This window comes from Mus pahari, chromosome X (assembly GCF_900095145.1).
Source record: "Mus pahari chromosome X, PAHARI_EIJ_v1.1, whole genome shotgun sequence".
Taxonomy (NCBI): Eukaryota; Metazoa; Chordata; class Mammalia; order Rodentia; family Muridae; genus Mus; species Mus pahari.
In genome coordinates this window covers 96,558,403-96,573,774 of record NC_034613.1, presented here as the reverse complement: position 1 = coordinate 96,573,774, position 15,372 = coordinate 96,558,403, and the positions used below count along the sequence as shown (strand labels likewise).

Below are 15,372 nucleotides of genomic sequence, written 5' to 3'. Positions count from 1 at the left end.
GTATTGCTGGGTCCTCAAGTAGTACTATGTCCAATTTTCTGAGGAACCGCCAAACTGATTTCCTGAGTGGTTGTACCAGCTTGCAATCCCACCAGCAATGGAGGAGTGTTCCTATTTCTCCACAACCTCACCAGCAGCTGCAGTCACCTGAGTTTTTGATCTTAGCAATTCTGACTGGTGTGTGGTAGAATCTCAGGGTTGTTTTGATTTGAATTTCCCTGACAACAGAGGATGTTGAACATTTTTTTCAGTGTTTCTTGGCCATTTGGTATTCTTTAGTTGAGAATTCTTTGTTTAGCTCTGTACCCCATTTTTAATAGGNTNATTTGTTTCTCTGGAGTCTAACTTCTTGAGTTCTTTGTATATATTATATATTAGCCCTCTATTGGATGTAGAATTGGTGAAGATCTTTCTTAATCAGTTGGTTGCCTTTCTTTGTGTTTTTGACAGTGTTCTTTGTCTTACAAAAACTTTACAATTTATGAGGTCCCATTTGTCCATTCTTGATGTTACATAACAAGCCATTGTATTTCTGTTCAGGAATTTTTCCCTGTGTCCATATGTTCAAGGCTCTTCCCCACTTTCTCTTCTATAAGTTTCAGTGTATCTGGTTTTATGTGAAGGTCCTTGATCCACTTGGACTTGAGCTTTGTACAAGGAGATAAGAATGGGTCAATTTTCCTTCTTCTACATGCTAACCGCCAGTTAAGCCAGCACCATTTGTTGAAAATGCTGTCTGTTTTCCACTGGATGGTTTTAGCTCCTTTGTCAAAAATCAATTTTGTGACCTATTATATGGTCAATTTTGGAGAAGGTACCATGAGGTGCTGAAAAGATGATATATCCTTTTGTTTTGGAATAAAATGTTCTATAGATAGGTTAAATCCATTTGTTTCATAACTTCTGTTAGTTTCACTGTGCCTCTGTTCAGTTTCTGATTCCAAGATCTATCCATTGATGAGAGTGGGGTGTTGAAGTCTCCCACTATTATTGTGTGTGGTGCTATGTGTGCTTTGAGCTTTAGTAAAGTTTCTTTAATGAATGTGGATGCCCTTGCATTTGGGTATAGATGTTCAGAATTGAGAGTTCATCTTGGTAAATTTTGCCTTTGATGAGTATGAAGTGTCCCTCCTTACCTTTTTTTGATAACTTTAGGTTGAAAGTTTATTTTATTCAATATTAGAATGGCTACTCCAGCTTGTTTCTTCAGACCATTTGCTTAGAAAATTGTTTTCCAGCCTTTTACTCTGAGGTAGTGTCTGTCTTTGTCACTGAGGTGGGTTTCCTGTATTCATCAAAATGTTGGGTCTTGTTTATGTAACCAGTCTGTTAGTCTATGTCTTTTTATTGGAGAATTGAGTCCNTTNATATTAAGAGATATTAAGGAAAAGCCATTGTTGCTTCCTGTTATTTTTGTTGTTAGAGGTGGGATTCTCTCCATGTGGCTATCTTCTTTTAGGTTTGCTCAAAGATTACTTTCTTGCTTTTTCAAGAACATAGTTTCCTTCCTTATGTTGGAGTTTTCCCTTTATTATCCTTTGAAGGGCTGGATTTGTGGTAAGATTGTGTAAATTTGGTTTTGTCATGGAATACCTTGGTTTCTATGGTAATTGAGAGTTTACCTGGGGCCTGGGCTGGCGTTTGTACTCTCTTAGGGTCTGTGTGACATCTGTCTAGGATCTTCTAGTTTTCATAGTTTCTGGGGAGAAGTCAGATGTAATTCTGATAGGTCTGCCTTTATATGTTACTTGACCTTTTTCCCTTACTGCTTTTAATATTCTTATTTTGTGTGTGTGCATTTGGCATTTTGATTATTATGTGATGGGAGAAATTTCTTTTCTGGTCCAAACTATTTGGAGTTCTGTAGGCTTCTTGAATGTTCATGGGCATCTCTTTCTTTAGGTTAGGGAAGTTTTCTTCTATAATTTTGTTGAAGATATTTACTGGCCCTTTAGTTGGAAATCTTCCTTCTCATCTATACCTATTATACTTAGGTTTGGTTTTCTCATTGTGTTCTGGATTTCCTGGATGTTTTGGGTTAAGATCTTTTTGCATTTTGCATTTTCTTTGATTGTTGTGTCAATGTTTTCTATGGTATCTTCTGCACCTGAGATTCTCTCTTCTATCTCTTGTATTCTGTTGGTTATGCTTGCATCTATGGCTCCTGACTTCTTTCCTAGGTTTTCTATCTCCAGAGTTGTCACCCTTTCTGATTTCTTTATTGTTTCTGCTTCCATTTTTAGATCCTGGATGGTTTTGTTCAATTCTTATACCTGTTTGGATGTGTTTTCCTGTAATTTTTAAAGAGATTTTTGTGTACCCGTTTATGTGTGTTGTCCTGTATTTCTTTAAGGGAGTTATTTATGTCCTTCTTAAAGTCCTCCATCATCATCATGAGACGTGACTTTAGATCCATATCTTGCTTTTTTGATGTGAGGGTGTATCCCAGACTTGCTAGGGTGGGAGAGGTGGGTTCTGATGATGCCAAGTAACCTTGGTTTCTGATGCTTCTGTTCTTAAGGTTGCCTCCTGCCATCTGATTATCTCAAATGCACCCTGCACTTGATATATCTTATTGGAGCCTGTCCTTCCTGTATTCCTGGTTGATTCAGGACTCTTCAGAATCCAGCTTTCTCTGTGATCCTATGATTCAGGGATCCTATGATCCTGAGATTCTGGGTGTGTCAGCGTTCTTGGCAGTTAACCTTCCTCTAAGACCCAGAGATCCTGGTGTGACCAAGCTCCTGGGATCCTGGGATCCTAAAATCCTGGGCATGTTAGAGCACCTGGAAGTGGGGGCCATGGGGCTGTCTGCTGAGTTCGAAATCAAGATAGACCAGCGCAAACTGTAAGGAAGCCGAGCCACTCTTTGGGTGGGGTTCCCGTGTCCCTGCTCCTGGTGGTTCCAGGCACTCCTGGTGGTGTTGGAACATATGTTGTGTTTCACTGACCTGTGGTCCTAACATCCTGGGCCTGCTAGGGTGCCTGAGTAGTGGAGAGTCCTATGGGGACCTTGGGACTCTCCCCTGAGTTCGCGCCCAAAGTCTTTCACCTTTGGTTTTTGAGACATGATCTCCCTCTGTATCTCTAGCTGTCTGATATTCATCATGTAGCTTAGGCTGCCTTTGAATTTGTGGAAACATCACCCTTCCAAGTGCTGGCACTATTAGTGTGTGCTAGCACAGTATCTTTTTTATGTTGTATTTCTGATATTTTCATGTTTGCTTACCTAGTTTTCTAAGTACTTGATACTAGTTTCTTTGCATACTTACTCAATACATCCCCACACATTTGGCAGTAGACTAGTTTCATCATCTTGAAGATATATTTACTGAATGTTATGACTCACTCACTGCCATCTGAATTGCTTACTTCCTTTACAGGGATACAACTGTCTCTTTGTAATTCTTATTTTTAACTTGTTTTTCTCTTTACCTTCAATAAGGTATCCTCAAATTTATCTTATAACTTTTCTATAGACTATTTAAATATTTTTTCAAATGTTCTGTTTAACCTGCCATTGATAATAATAAGTACTTTGTGCTTCAGGGCCTTCCTGGGACCCCTCCCTTTGTACTTCAAAAGAAAATAGATAAGTACAGATTATTTTCAAAAATATATACTTTCCAAATGCAAGGTGATATAGCCATAGTATTCATGGCTAGGATTCTCTCAGTGGGTTTTAGGCATGTACTTAGAATTTTTTAAACTATTGCTATTAATATGAAATCCCACATCAGTTATATGCATAATCTACTATACCTACAGAAACTCACAATATGTAAGACAAAGATGTAGTGATATTTTATTTTTGCTTAAAGTTAGTGAAAACGTTTTTATTAATTTTTATTTTTTAATCCTTTTTTACAGTCCAGTCATCCCTGCTCCTGGTCTGCCCCCCTGACTGCTCCCTATCCCATACTTCCCCATCTCTAAGTGGATGTTCCCCACCCCTACCCAACTAGACCTGCCCACTCCCTAGGGCCTCAAGTCTCCTGAGGGTTAGATGCATCTTTTCTTACTGAGTCCAGACCAGGCAGTCCTCTGTGGTATATGTGTCAGGGTCCTCAGACCAACTAGTGTATGCTGCCTGGTTGGTGGCTCAGTGCAATTTACCAAATATTATAGAAAAAGTCCCTTTAAAACCTATCCCCTGAAGAGAGGATGGGTTTTAAAAGGACTTTTTTCTATAATAAATTGCTCTGAGCAAGAGTTTTTACCATAAAAATAACTCTCTTGAGAGTTCAGGAGAAATCTTGTTAAGTACAAAGGACATTCATGTTGCTGATTACTAAAGTGAGCTCTGTGTCTAGATGACTAGTCAACTATTGCTTATGACAAAATTTTGACATTTTAGAGATTTTTTTCCCTTGTTCTGTCCCATTAAGTTACAAACTTGATTCATAGAAGCTATCCAAGATCTCCAGTGTATTTCTGAAACTCAAACCCTTTGTATATTGATTTTAGTTTATATATACATGTCTGTGATAAAGTTTAGTTTCTACATTAACTCCAAGATATTAATGACAATGACCGATAACAAACAAAAACAGTTATAATTCTATACTGTGATAAAAGCAATGTGACTGTGGTATCAGTGATGAAAGTCAAGACATATGTTTCTATTCACTGACTACATTTGACTACTGGTCACTGAAACTATAAACAGCAACAGCAAAGCTATGAGAGGATTACTATACTTGTAAGAAGCCTTGGAAGAAAACGTGGCACACCATTCATTTGATTTTGATTAAGTATCATAGTTACAATGCACATGCTTCTTTAACTTGAAATATTATTTCTAGATTCCTGTCTATTGTTTATTAACTTATTCATTTAACAACTGTGCATGGTGAACCTACCGTGTGCCAGAATTCTTTGCGGTATGCAGATTGCAGCTTGCTTAAGGAACTTGCAGGTGCTTTATTGTCTCTGAGCTTCAGTAAGTCAGACGATAGTTTTACAAAGACATGGGAACAGTACTCAAAACCCAGTAACATGCCCCCTATCTTGTGATAATTCTGTTATAATGCCTGCCTTTTCCATCTGTATGCTGTTTATGGTGGACAGGCCCAAATGTACTCATTTATGATCAAATGTTAGTGTGAGCAATACATGATTGAACTCAAAGCAACCCTCTTCCCTTTGCCTCTTAAGTGCTGGGATTATAGATGAAAGCTACCAAGCCTGTCTTCTATTATCTGTCTTAAACACTAATTTAGCCAGTGAGCACTGAGGCAGAGCACTTACTTTCCCAGAAAAGTGCTAGCAAAGCCCAGCACGATGCTTTGCAAAGCCTAGGAGTAAATCCTCAGCAGGCCAAGAAGAAGTCAAGTGATTCTGAATCAGTTTAGGGGAGGGCTTATTTTAGTGTTAGTTTACTTGCCTAGTATGTAGAGCACACTGACTTCAAGCCTGGCACTCAAAAAAGGTTAAAATAATAAATTTTACAGGCTAGTATTTGATTTACACCTTAGAACTAAAACTCAGGAGGAGGATGCAGGATACCTATAATTTTTAGACCAGCGTCCTCTATCTAATAAGTTCTAGGCTAGCCAGGGCTACATAGTGATAGACTGTTTCAATAAAGAACAGGAAGTACAGGAAATAAGCTGATAAGTACCCTGAAATTTACTTCAGTGCCCTGCTATTACACAATGTTTTTTCTTCCCTTTATAAAACTGAGAGACTGAGATAAATATGAAAACGTCTTCTCTACAGTACATTATTGTGGTTAAATAGTCTGGCTGGCTCTCACTGTAACATCTGGTGAAAATATTTAGTTTGCATTTGTTTGTATATGTATTACCAGTATATACTGTAAGTTCAAGTTCCTTCAATATATCATGCATGTTATCTCTACTACTGTATATATGATTGCTGTATAGTATTCAGTAATATTTGTGGTGTGAACAAATATCTAACAGAAATGTATACTATATATGTGTATGTGTGTGTGTGTCATATAGAAAATATGAACTATATTATAACATACATCTGTACTAAAAGTTAAAAATGTACTTTCACATTGCTTAATAGAAATACTATTAGAAATTTATGGTCTAAAAGTCTTCATTTTTAATGTCCATTATACTTCTCAAATTATTCATAGGTGTTCTAGTTAAAAAGACATAAATCCTATTCTATCAATTGATGACCATCCTGGAAGGATACTTATCATCTTAAAAAGGACAGTATTTGGAAACCAGAAAACCTAATTTTGCACACAAGGAATCTGAGGCCAAGTAATAGAATAACTTGCCAAAAGATCATGTAAAACAGTTGAACCACAGCCAGGCATGGTGACACACTCCTTTAACCCAAGCACTCATGATGCAGAGGCAGGGGGATTTCTGGAACTTTGAAGCCAGTCACATCTACCCAGTAATTTTAAGGCCAACCAGGCTAAATAGTGAGACACTGTCTCAAAAACTGTTGAAAAACTGGATATTTCTGAACGAATCAAATTTAATATGAAATAGATAAAATTTATCTTTACATATATTCAAAAGCTCAAATGCAGAAAGAACTTTGGGTTGAAGAAAATCTGAATCAAAGAACTGAGTACAATACTTAGACACTGATCCACTGTCCTAGTTTGCTTTCTGTTGCTGTGATTTAATACTGACCAAAAGCAACTTGGGAGTGGAAAGTCTTATTTGGCTTACAGGTTGTAGTCCATCATCCTTAGAAGCTGAGGCAGGAACTGATACAGAAACCCTGGAAGAACACTGCTTACTGGCTTATTTCCCATGCTTCTTGGTTTGCTTTCTTACACCATCTAGTACCACCTGACCATGGCTGATACTGCATACAGTGAGCTGGACTCTCCAACATGACAGCAATCATTAATCAAGAAAATGCTCCACAGATTTACCAACCGGCAAATCTGATGGAGGCAATTTTTTTAATGAAGGCTCCTTTTTCCAAGGTGATTCTAGTTTGTGTCAGACTCACAAAATATAAGTAGCCCTTCCACTATTAGGAATAATACTGGGGAATAACAGCTAGTTAATTAATTAAAGATCCCATATTCTTCCAAAACACAGAATGGAGAAACTTAAAGAGTGGTATATTTGATGTTTTTAAAATGTTCATGAAACGACTAAATGGGAATTTAAAATATTCAATGGGCTAGGTTTATCTTTTTCCTCAGTTGAGCTACTCTAATGTTATTGCCTTCCAGAGGGCCCTCTTAAACCGAAAAATCCTGTTTATTGGCTCTGGGTATCCCTTCACTCAGTCAAGTGGCCATCACAAGTTGCTAGAGCAAAATAACATTAAATGGGTTGTTGTAAGCAAGTGAAAAAAAAAAAAACCTCTCATAGTTTTGAGGACTACAAAATCCAAGACTAAGGTATAGACATAAGGCTAGCATATGTAATGTATGACTAGGGCCCATTCTAGATAGCTAACTATTTTTTTCATGTTGGAAAATATGACATCCACTTGTTTTACCTTTTAAACAGCACCTTCATGACCTAATTATATCAAAAGGGCTCTACCTCTTAATACTGTCACTTTACAGGTTAAAAGCTTATCATACTAATAGGGTTAGAGAACATTAATATTCAAATCATAGCCACTTCTAAGATTACCGCATTTTTCTATTAGTCTATAAAATGAAATAAAATTTTTACCATTGCATTTCTCTTTTGAATTATTCCCCATTGCCTTTCAGGGTGAGCACATTGAAGGCAGTCTCTTCATATAATATGGGCTGGCCAGAAATTCTTTGTAGGCTCATTTTGCCACTTTGGGTTCTGCTGTTTAGTTTTGAGGAGCATCTAAAAATATTTTGAACATTAGAATACAAAAAAATAAAATAAAACCTCTCAAACATTTCCCAATATTCATATCACATTTTAACTTTGTCATAGATGAGAGATTCACCACCTCCAGGAAGAATACAAAATAGTTGAAGATAAGCAGAAACTTGATTTCTCTTTTTCTTTCCGTTTTCTTCTTCCTTCAGTGATTCCTAAAGAGAAGGTATCTTCCTCCTGTTGCCTATGCCTTCATTTACACAAGATCTCTGGCTAGGATTATTGTACAAGAAAAGGGTGTGCATTACATTTTCATAAGCAGCAGTTCTCACAGATAGGAAATAGTGAAAGAACATAACAAATAAAATAAAAGGAGCTTTGGTGAGAAGGTCAAGTTCTTTAGATTTTCTGAAGTCTAGCAATTTATTTGTAATGAGGCAACATTAAGGGAAATGGAAACTACTTTTTAAACTAGTGTTTTTCCTTAGTGGGAAAGCTAGCCAATTTAAGAAAATTATTACCCAACATCTATAAGAATTTTCTCTTGGATTACTTTTCATCTAAGACAATATGTTTGTTTTAAATTTAATGTTTAGTATACACTGCTAAATACATCCAAAGTTCTATATTTCCTGAATTTGCTTCCCTACTCCCAAACCCAGCAAGTACAAACAACAGTTAGCCTTCTTAAACTAACTGAATAGTTCTTCTGTTTTACCAGACATATTTTTTTCTGAAAAACCTAACCAAACATAAAACTAAACTTAATCACATTTTTATTTACATTGGAAAGTATCTATGATAGCTTTGTATTTGTGTAGCTTTTACTGTATAGAGTAACTTCTAGTTAATATTCTTATAGAAAAGGTCTGGGAAGAAAGTTCTATCAGTGTAAAATGCTAACTATATAAATATGAAAACCCATGTTCCATCTCCAGATAACACAAAACAAACACACACGAACAAAAAGTAAGTGGTTATGTCTAAGAGAGGTACAGTTGGCCAGCCGATATTCCAGCAGAGATGGGGGAGGTGGTTTCCAAGCTTCATCAGTTACTGATAAGCTATTGACAGTTGAAGGCTACTGGGAGAAAAAGAATTATAATTACTGGGTATGGCCAATGATAGGTTTCACATACTCCAGTGGATAGACCCACATTCATGTGCATATAAACAAAACAAATTAAATATAGTGGGTTAACAACAATAACAAAGAAAACATGAAGTTGGGAGGACAGATGTATTAGGAGGGTTACAGGGAAATTGGAGGGGTAAGGAGGGTTTGAGAGGTACCGATAATCATATTTCATTTATACCGGTATGAAATGATCAGAGAACAAAAAAATGTAATGAAAAGTAAGGTTTTTAAAATCCAGACATGGTGAGACACACACACACACCTGGAGTTCTAGAACCGTTAAAATGGATTCAGGCCAATCCCTAGGGCTATCGGTCCAGCCAGACAAGACTTGCCTAGCCATTAAGCCCTAGGCTAATGAGCAATCCTGTCTAAACTGGCTGGATGTGGTGACATACACCTTTTTACTTTAGAGTTTGGGAGTCAGAAGCATTTGTTTTTCTGAGTATGAAGCCAGCCTGCTGTACATATTGAGGTTACATAGTGAGACCCTTTCTCAAAATGACAAAAAGACCAAGGGTGCCTGAGGAACAACACCTGAAAATGATATTCAAACACACCTGGATGGGTGTACATACATTAATCCACACCCTACAAAACTATAACTTAGAAAAATGACTTGGGAGCTTAGTTCAATGAGTAAACATTTGCCTTGCAAATGTAAGGACCTGAGTTTGAATACCCAGAACTAGTGAAAAGGCTATATGATAATACATGTCTATAATCACACTGTTTCAAGCAAGGTGAAAGCCAGACTGACACCCAAAATTGTTCTCTGATCGCCACATGCACAGTGGGACATGTCTTGGTATTTAGATATGCACACACACACACACACACACACACACACACACACAGAGTAGTTTCTAGCATATGATTCCTACACATATTTTATTAAGTTTATGCATACATTTTTGAGGGATGGAATATAATCTAGTACTAGGCGTGTAGTCCAGTGGTAAAGAGCTTGCTGGATTTAATCCTCAACACCACAGAAAGAAGGTATGGGGAGTAAATAATATAATATTTTTAATTATAACTTTAATATGTTCACTTTTGATATAAGGTCTCACTTATGTAACCCTAGCTGTCCTGGAACTCACAGGAACTCTTCCTGCCTCTGCTTCTAGAGTGCTGGGATTAAGGTATGTGCCACCATACCCAGGTCAGTACATTTAGTTTTCCTATATAGTAGCGCAACTGGTTTCTTTGTGCTGATTAGTATTTGCAGATATTGCTGAATTGACTTCTTATTTGTAGGAGTATTCCTTGGGATCTTCTGTATAAACTCTATCCTACAATTGGCAGCTAGAGCTTTAGTTCTTCCTCTCTGCTCTGTATACATTCCTATACTTTCCTTAATTGGTATGTAAGTTAAAATCACTTCCATGTTAAGTCCAAGTAGCCAGAACGGATATCTTGTTTACTCTCATTCTTAGAATATTTTACGTTCTACTTTTTATAATTAAACATAAAATTATCTACAGGCTGTGGGGTCCTGGAGATTTCTTTACAGGGTAGTTTTTAATGATGAAGTAAAATTTTCTTAACAGTTAAGATTCTGTTCAAGTAATTTGTTTATACTACGGTAATTTTCAGTTTTGAAAGAATTGCTCCATTTTATCCAAGTCATCCAATTGTGTGTTCAGAGATGTTTATATGTTCCCATATTATCTATTTTGTGTCTACAAAGTCTACAGTGATGTACTCTGGTTTATTTCTGATATTAATAGTGGAGGCCATCTCTCTTTTGCTTTGCTAGTCTAATTGCCAATGTCACTGATCATTTCAATGAACCCATTATCAAAACCATTAATAAATTTTCCTTTAAAAGTATATTTTTATTAATTATTTGATAATCTCATACATGCATATGGTGTATTTTGATCATCTTAATCCCCAACACCCCCGTAACTTCTCTTAGATCCACTCCATCCCAATTTCATCTCATCTTTTCTCCCCTTTTACATAGATTCTTTTCTCATACAATATGATCTAAACACAACATCCCCTCCCTCTACTACTCCCAGTTCCTCTCCACCTCCTCTCTCATCTTGATGCACTCCCTTTCTGTACTGCATTTTGGCTATATACCATGGATGTAAAGCCATCAATAGGAAGCTGTCAACCTACCTATGGCTTCATCCTTAAAAATAACACACTTTTCTTACCTCAGAAACCATCAACTATTAATAGCTCTTCAGCTCAGGGTTCATGAGCCACTCCACCCTTCATGTTGAAATATTGGTTGGCTTGAGCTCATGCAGGTAGTGTGCATCTCGCTATGTCTGCCATGAGTTCATGAGTACAACAGTTATGTCGTATCCAGAGACACTATTTCACTCTGGTCTTCCCAAATTCTAACTCTTACATTTCTTCACCTCCTTCTGAAATGTTCTCTGAGCCTTGGAGGGAGGTTTGTAATATAGATGTCTCATTTGTTGCTTTTCAAACAGCAGATCCTTATTCTCTGCACTTGTGAGTTTCTGTATTAACTCCCATTCACTGCCCAGACACTTCTCTAATAAAATGTGGGAGCTGCACTAATCTATAGGTAGAAATATACAAATTTAGGGAACAGTTTGATGCTATGCCCATTAAACAAAATAATAATAGTATGACCTATGAGCTCCCCATCCATGGGTTTTTAATCAGATTTATAGAACTAGGCATACATTTCTTACCATGGAGCAGACCTTAAGTCTAATCAGAAAGTGGTTGATTATTCCTATATTATCTTTGCCACTATTTCAGTGATAAGAGAGTATTTAGCCACGCTGACCATTATTGTAGCTCACAGCATTCACAGCTGGGTACGACTGTTTATGACTTTTTGCTCTCAGCAACCAACATAACACCTTCTGGTACCATGAAAGCTAGCCAGCCAGGAGGAAGCTTCCTAGATTTCCCCAAGTTCTGTGATCAGCAATAGGTCTTACCATCAAGCTCTGGTAGGCAACCAAGAGCAATGCCAATAGTTTGCATTTTTGGACATACCTCTCACCAGCAATTTGAGGGGAAATGTTTTTTAAAAAATTAAAGATGTTTTATATTTGTGCTGCAAAAAACCCAGAATAGAAATTTAGGTTATACACTGAGATGAAATATTTGTCCACCATATATCTGTCAAAAAAATTAATACACAGAGTATTTAAGGAACTCTAAAAACACTATCTTGGATATTCAGTTAAATATATCAATTAGAAAAGAGACATTTCACTAAAGAGGCTATACGAGTAGCAAATAAATATGTGGAATAGTGTTTAAGACTTCTAGTCATCAAGAAAATGAAAAAGAACTCCATGAATTTCACTGATGGACTACTTGTTTAGCATGATGGTAACCTAAGTTTTATAGAAAATATATATAATCTCATATAGATTGTTAAGAATATAAAATAAAAACATACATTAACACAAAAAGATTACATAGGGCTTTTTATAGAAACTTTATATGAAATAGCCAAAAGCTGGGCAAGGCATATATCCAATTTTTTTCATATATATATATACATATATATATATATATATATATATATATATATATATATATATATATATATATAACTAATTAGCCCTAGTTGGCCTTTTACTCCTTGTGTATCCCAAGTTAGCATCAAATTCACAGCAATCTTTATACCTCAGCCTCCCAATTGCCAGAATTATAGGCATGCACCACTATGCCTAGTCTACTGTTTTGAATAGTGTATTCTAATTCTGTAAGGCATAAGAAACAAAATTAATAATAGATAAAACTTGTTCTGAATTTTGAAATTTTCTATGAATTTCCAGTTATTTTAAGATAAAAAATTTAGAGTTGGTCATGGTTTCTCACACCTATAAACCTAGCAATACAAGGTCTAAGGTAGGAGGCCTGGTTTTAGTTTAAGGGGAGCACAGGTTACATTGTGAGTTCCTGGCCAGACTGGGTAACAAATTGAGACACTGTTTCAAAAACAACAAAACCAACAAAAGTCAAGTCTAAGGATCTAGCTCAGTAGTAACATGTTTGGCTCTCTAGGTTTAATCCCAAATATTGACTAAAAAAAAAAACTTCAATTGGTTCTAAATGTAATAAAAACAAAAATTTAGACTATTAGAAACAAGTATTTTGAAGCCAGCCACACACAGAGAGGGCATAGTTTTAGCTATGAAGAACAAAATTTAGGCCTTATATCATTGAAAAAAGACCAATAAATTTTCCTATTTAAAGATTTGGTGAATTGTTTTCCTTGGAAACAAACAACAACAAGAAAAACAGGAACAAAATCAATCTTCAATAGCCTGCATATCGTTTGAAAGTCTAAATATCTAAATAAAAAACTCTTCTGCTAAAAAAAAATTAATGAATTTTTTCTTGTTATATTTTTTCTAATCATATTTTATGCCTCATTTGTTTCTTATTCTGATACCCAGATTTTCTAAAATTGCTTATATTTCTCTTACAAAGACTTGGATTGGGAATCGAAGAAGAAAATACCGTTTAATGGGAATTGAAGTTCCACCTCCAAGAGGAGGCCCTGCTGATTTCTCTGAGCAGCCTGAGTCTGGTTCTTTGTCTGCACTCACACCAGGAGAGGAAGCTGGGCCTGAAGTAGGAGAGGATAATGACAGAAATGATGAAGTGTCCATCTGTTTGTCCGAAGCAAGCTCTCAAGGTACTTTAGTGCACCTCCGAATAACAGCCTTTGGAAATTTGATGTATTTTTACTTGCTTTTCAGTGTACTGCACTTTAAGTCTAGAGTGTTCAAAACATATGACCAAGCATTTGAAAAGAAACAGATTTATTTTTTAATGCTTCTATGTAAAAAGTCTTCTATATCAAGTCATCACAAAGAACATTCATCTATCACAATAGTGATGGCCTACTTTAAAAAATGTTAGTTATTACAATAGTCCTTATACAAGAAGCAGGTAAATTATTATATTTGGCATGCTTAGTCAGTTAGGTGTGAGCTTACAAATACTTGAACAAAAGAGAATATGGCACACTATAATGAAAATAGGCTTGTGATCTGAAATACTAGGTGCCACTCAAAGCTTTTCTACTAGCAAATTGTACAGTTTCAGACAAAGCATTTAACTCAGCTCATTAGACTCTTTTCTTCACCTGTTAAATGAAGTTAAACTGTCTCATCTTTACAATACCTCTCAATGTATCACTGAGTGAGACTGTACCCCATAGCATAGATTAATACCATTTACCCAAGAAGAATATTGTATTTGACTTCAAGCATAGAAATAAATACTCCTAATGTCATTTTATTAAAATGTTTATTAATATTTACTGTACATATAATAAAATACTCTCTGTAAATATACAATCCAGTTATATTTAGTAAAGCTTCTGGATCTATACAACTAAAGTTTAATTTTAGATAATTTTTACCACCCCAGGAAATTTACCATGTTTAGTTAGTGTCCCTTGTGTCCTCAGCTTCAGGCACACTAATCTGCTTCTAACTATGTAAGTGTTTTTCTATGTATTTTCCGTGAATCTGATAATAAAATTTATAGTCCTTTTGGATTTGTGCTCGAGGAATTTCAAACCACTCATTTGCACACTTGTCTCCTTCTATTTTTCGCTGCTATCGGTTCAGAATACTGGCAATTAGTTTCTGGTTTATTTATCTATTTCACACATGTATATGTGTATGATATGCAGGTGTGTTTGAGTGTGTGTAAGCACCCAAGAACCCAGAGGTCTCTTTTCCAGTACTAGCCATCCTGTTCTGGGAATTCTGTCTCCATCTCATACACTGAGCTGGAATTACTGGTGGATGACCATACTCACTTTGGTCTTTATGCTTGCTTATGTAGCAAGTGCTTTACTCACTGAGCCATCTCTCCAACCCCTTGTTTAATTTATACCTCTTAACTTTTGATACACACACACACACACACACACACACACACACACACTTTAAGACAACTGGCCTTGAACTCACTGTACTTCAAAGATTGGTCTTAAATGCCTGATTCCCCCATTACACCCAAGTACCTCAGATTGTTGCATTGTTATACTAGTCATCTTCAAAGATGGCATTATTTGTGTGATGAAAAAATGTTAGGATGACTACTGGTTATACAAAATCATTTTTAGTAATTAGGGTAATAATCAATTTGGCAGTAGCCCTAACTTTTGTGCTATTAATGAGTCTTTCATTGAGCTCTAGAATGTTAGCCAATTACTTAGGATACACCAAAAGCTCCATTGTAGAGAGGATTCTGGATCAAGTAGGAAACACTATCACCTTAGGTTGAAAAGTGGGGTGAATAACTCCTATTTTTTTGATTAGGGAAATAAGCAATATATTGATTAGAATAGGTTTATTAAAGTGACATTATATAAGGACACAAGATGTTTTATTGAAGTGATGACTTTTGAATTAGAAGTTCTCATTACTCCTAGTCCTCCTGTCACCACCTCCTGTTTAAGATTTTTGGTGGTAGATTCTTTTTGTATAT

At 36.1% G+C, this 15,372-nt stretch overlaps 1 protein-coding gene across 2 annotated transcripts in view; it reads left to right on the top strand.

Moving 5' to 3' along the window:
- Hdx (highly divergent homeobox) overlaps positions 1-15,372 on the top strand; it is a 115,133-nt gene that overhangs the window by 77,264 nt on the left and 22,497 nt on the right. For both annotated transcript variants that reach the window (XM_021188213.2, XM_021188212.2), the window contains one exon: positions 13,354-13,561. In XM_021188213.2, coding sequence (XP_021043872.1) covers positions 13,354-13,561 — 208 coding nt within the window. The remainder of the gene's footprint in view (positions 1-13,353; positions 13,562-15,372) is intronic.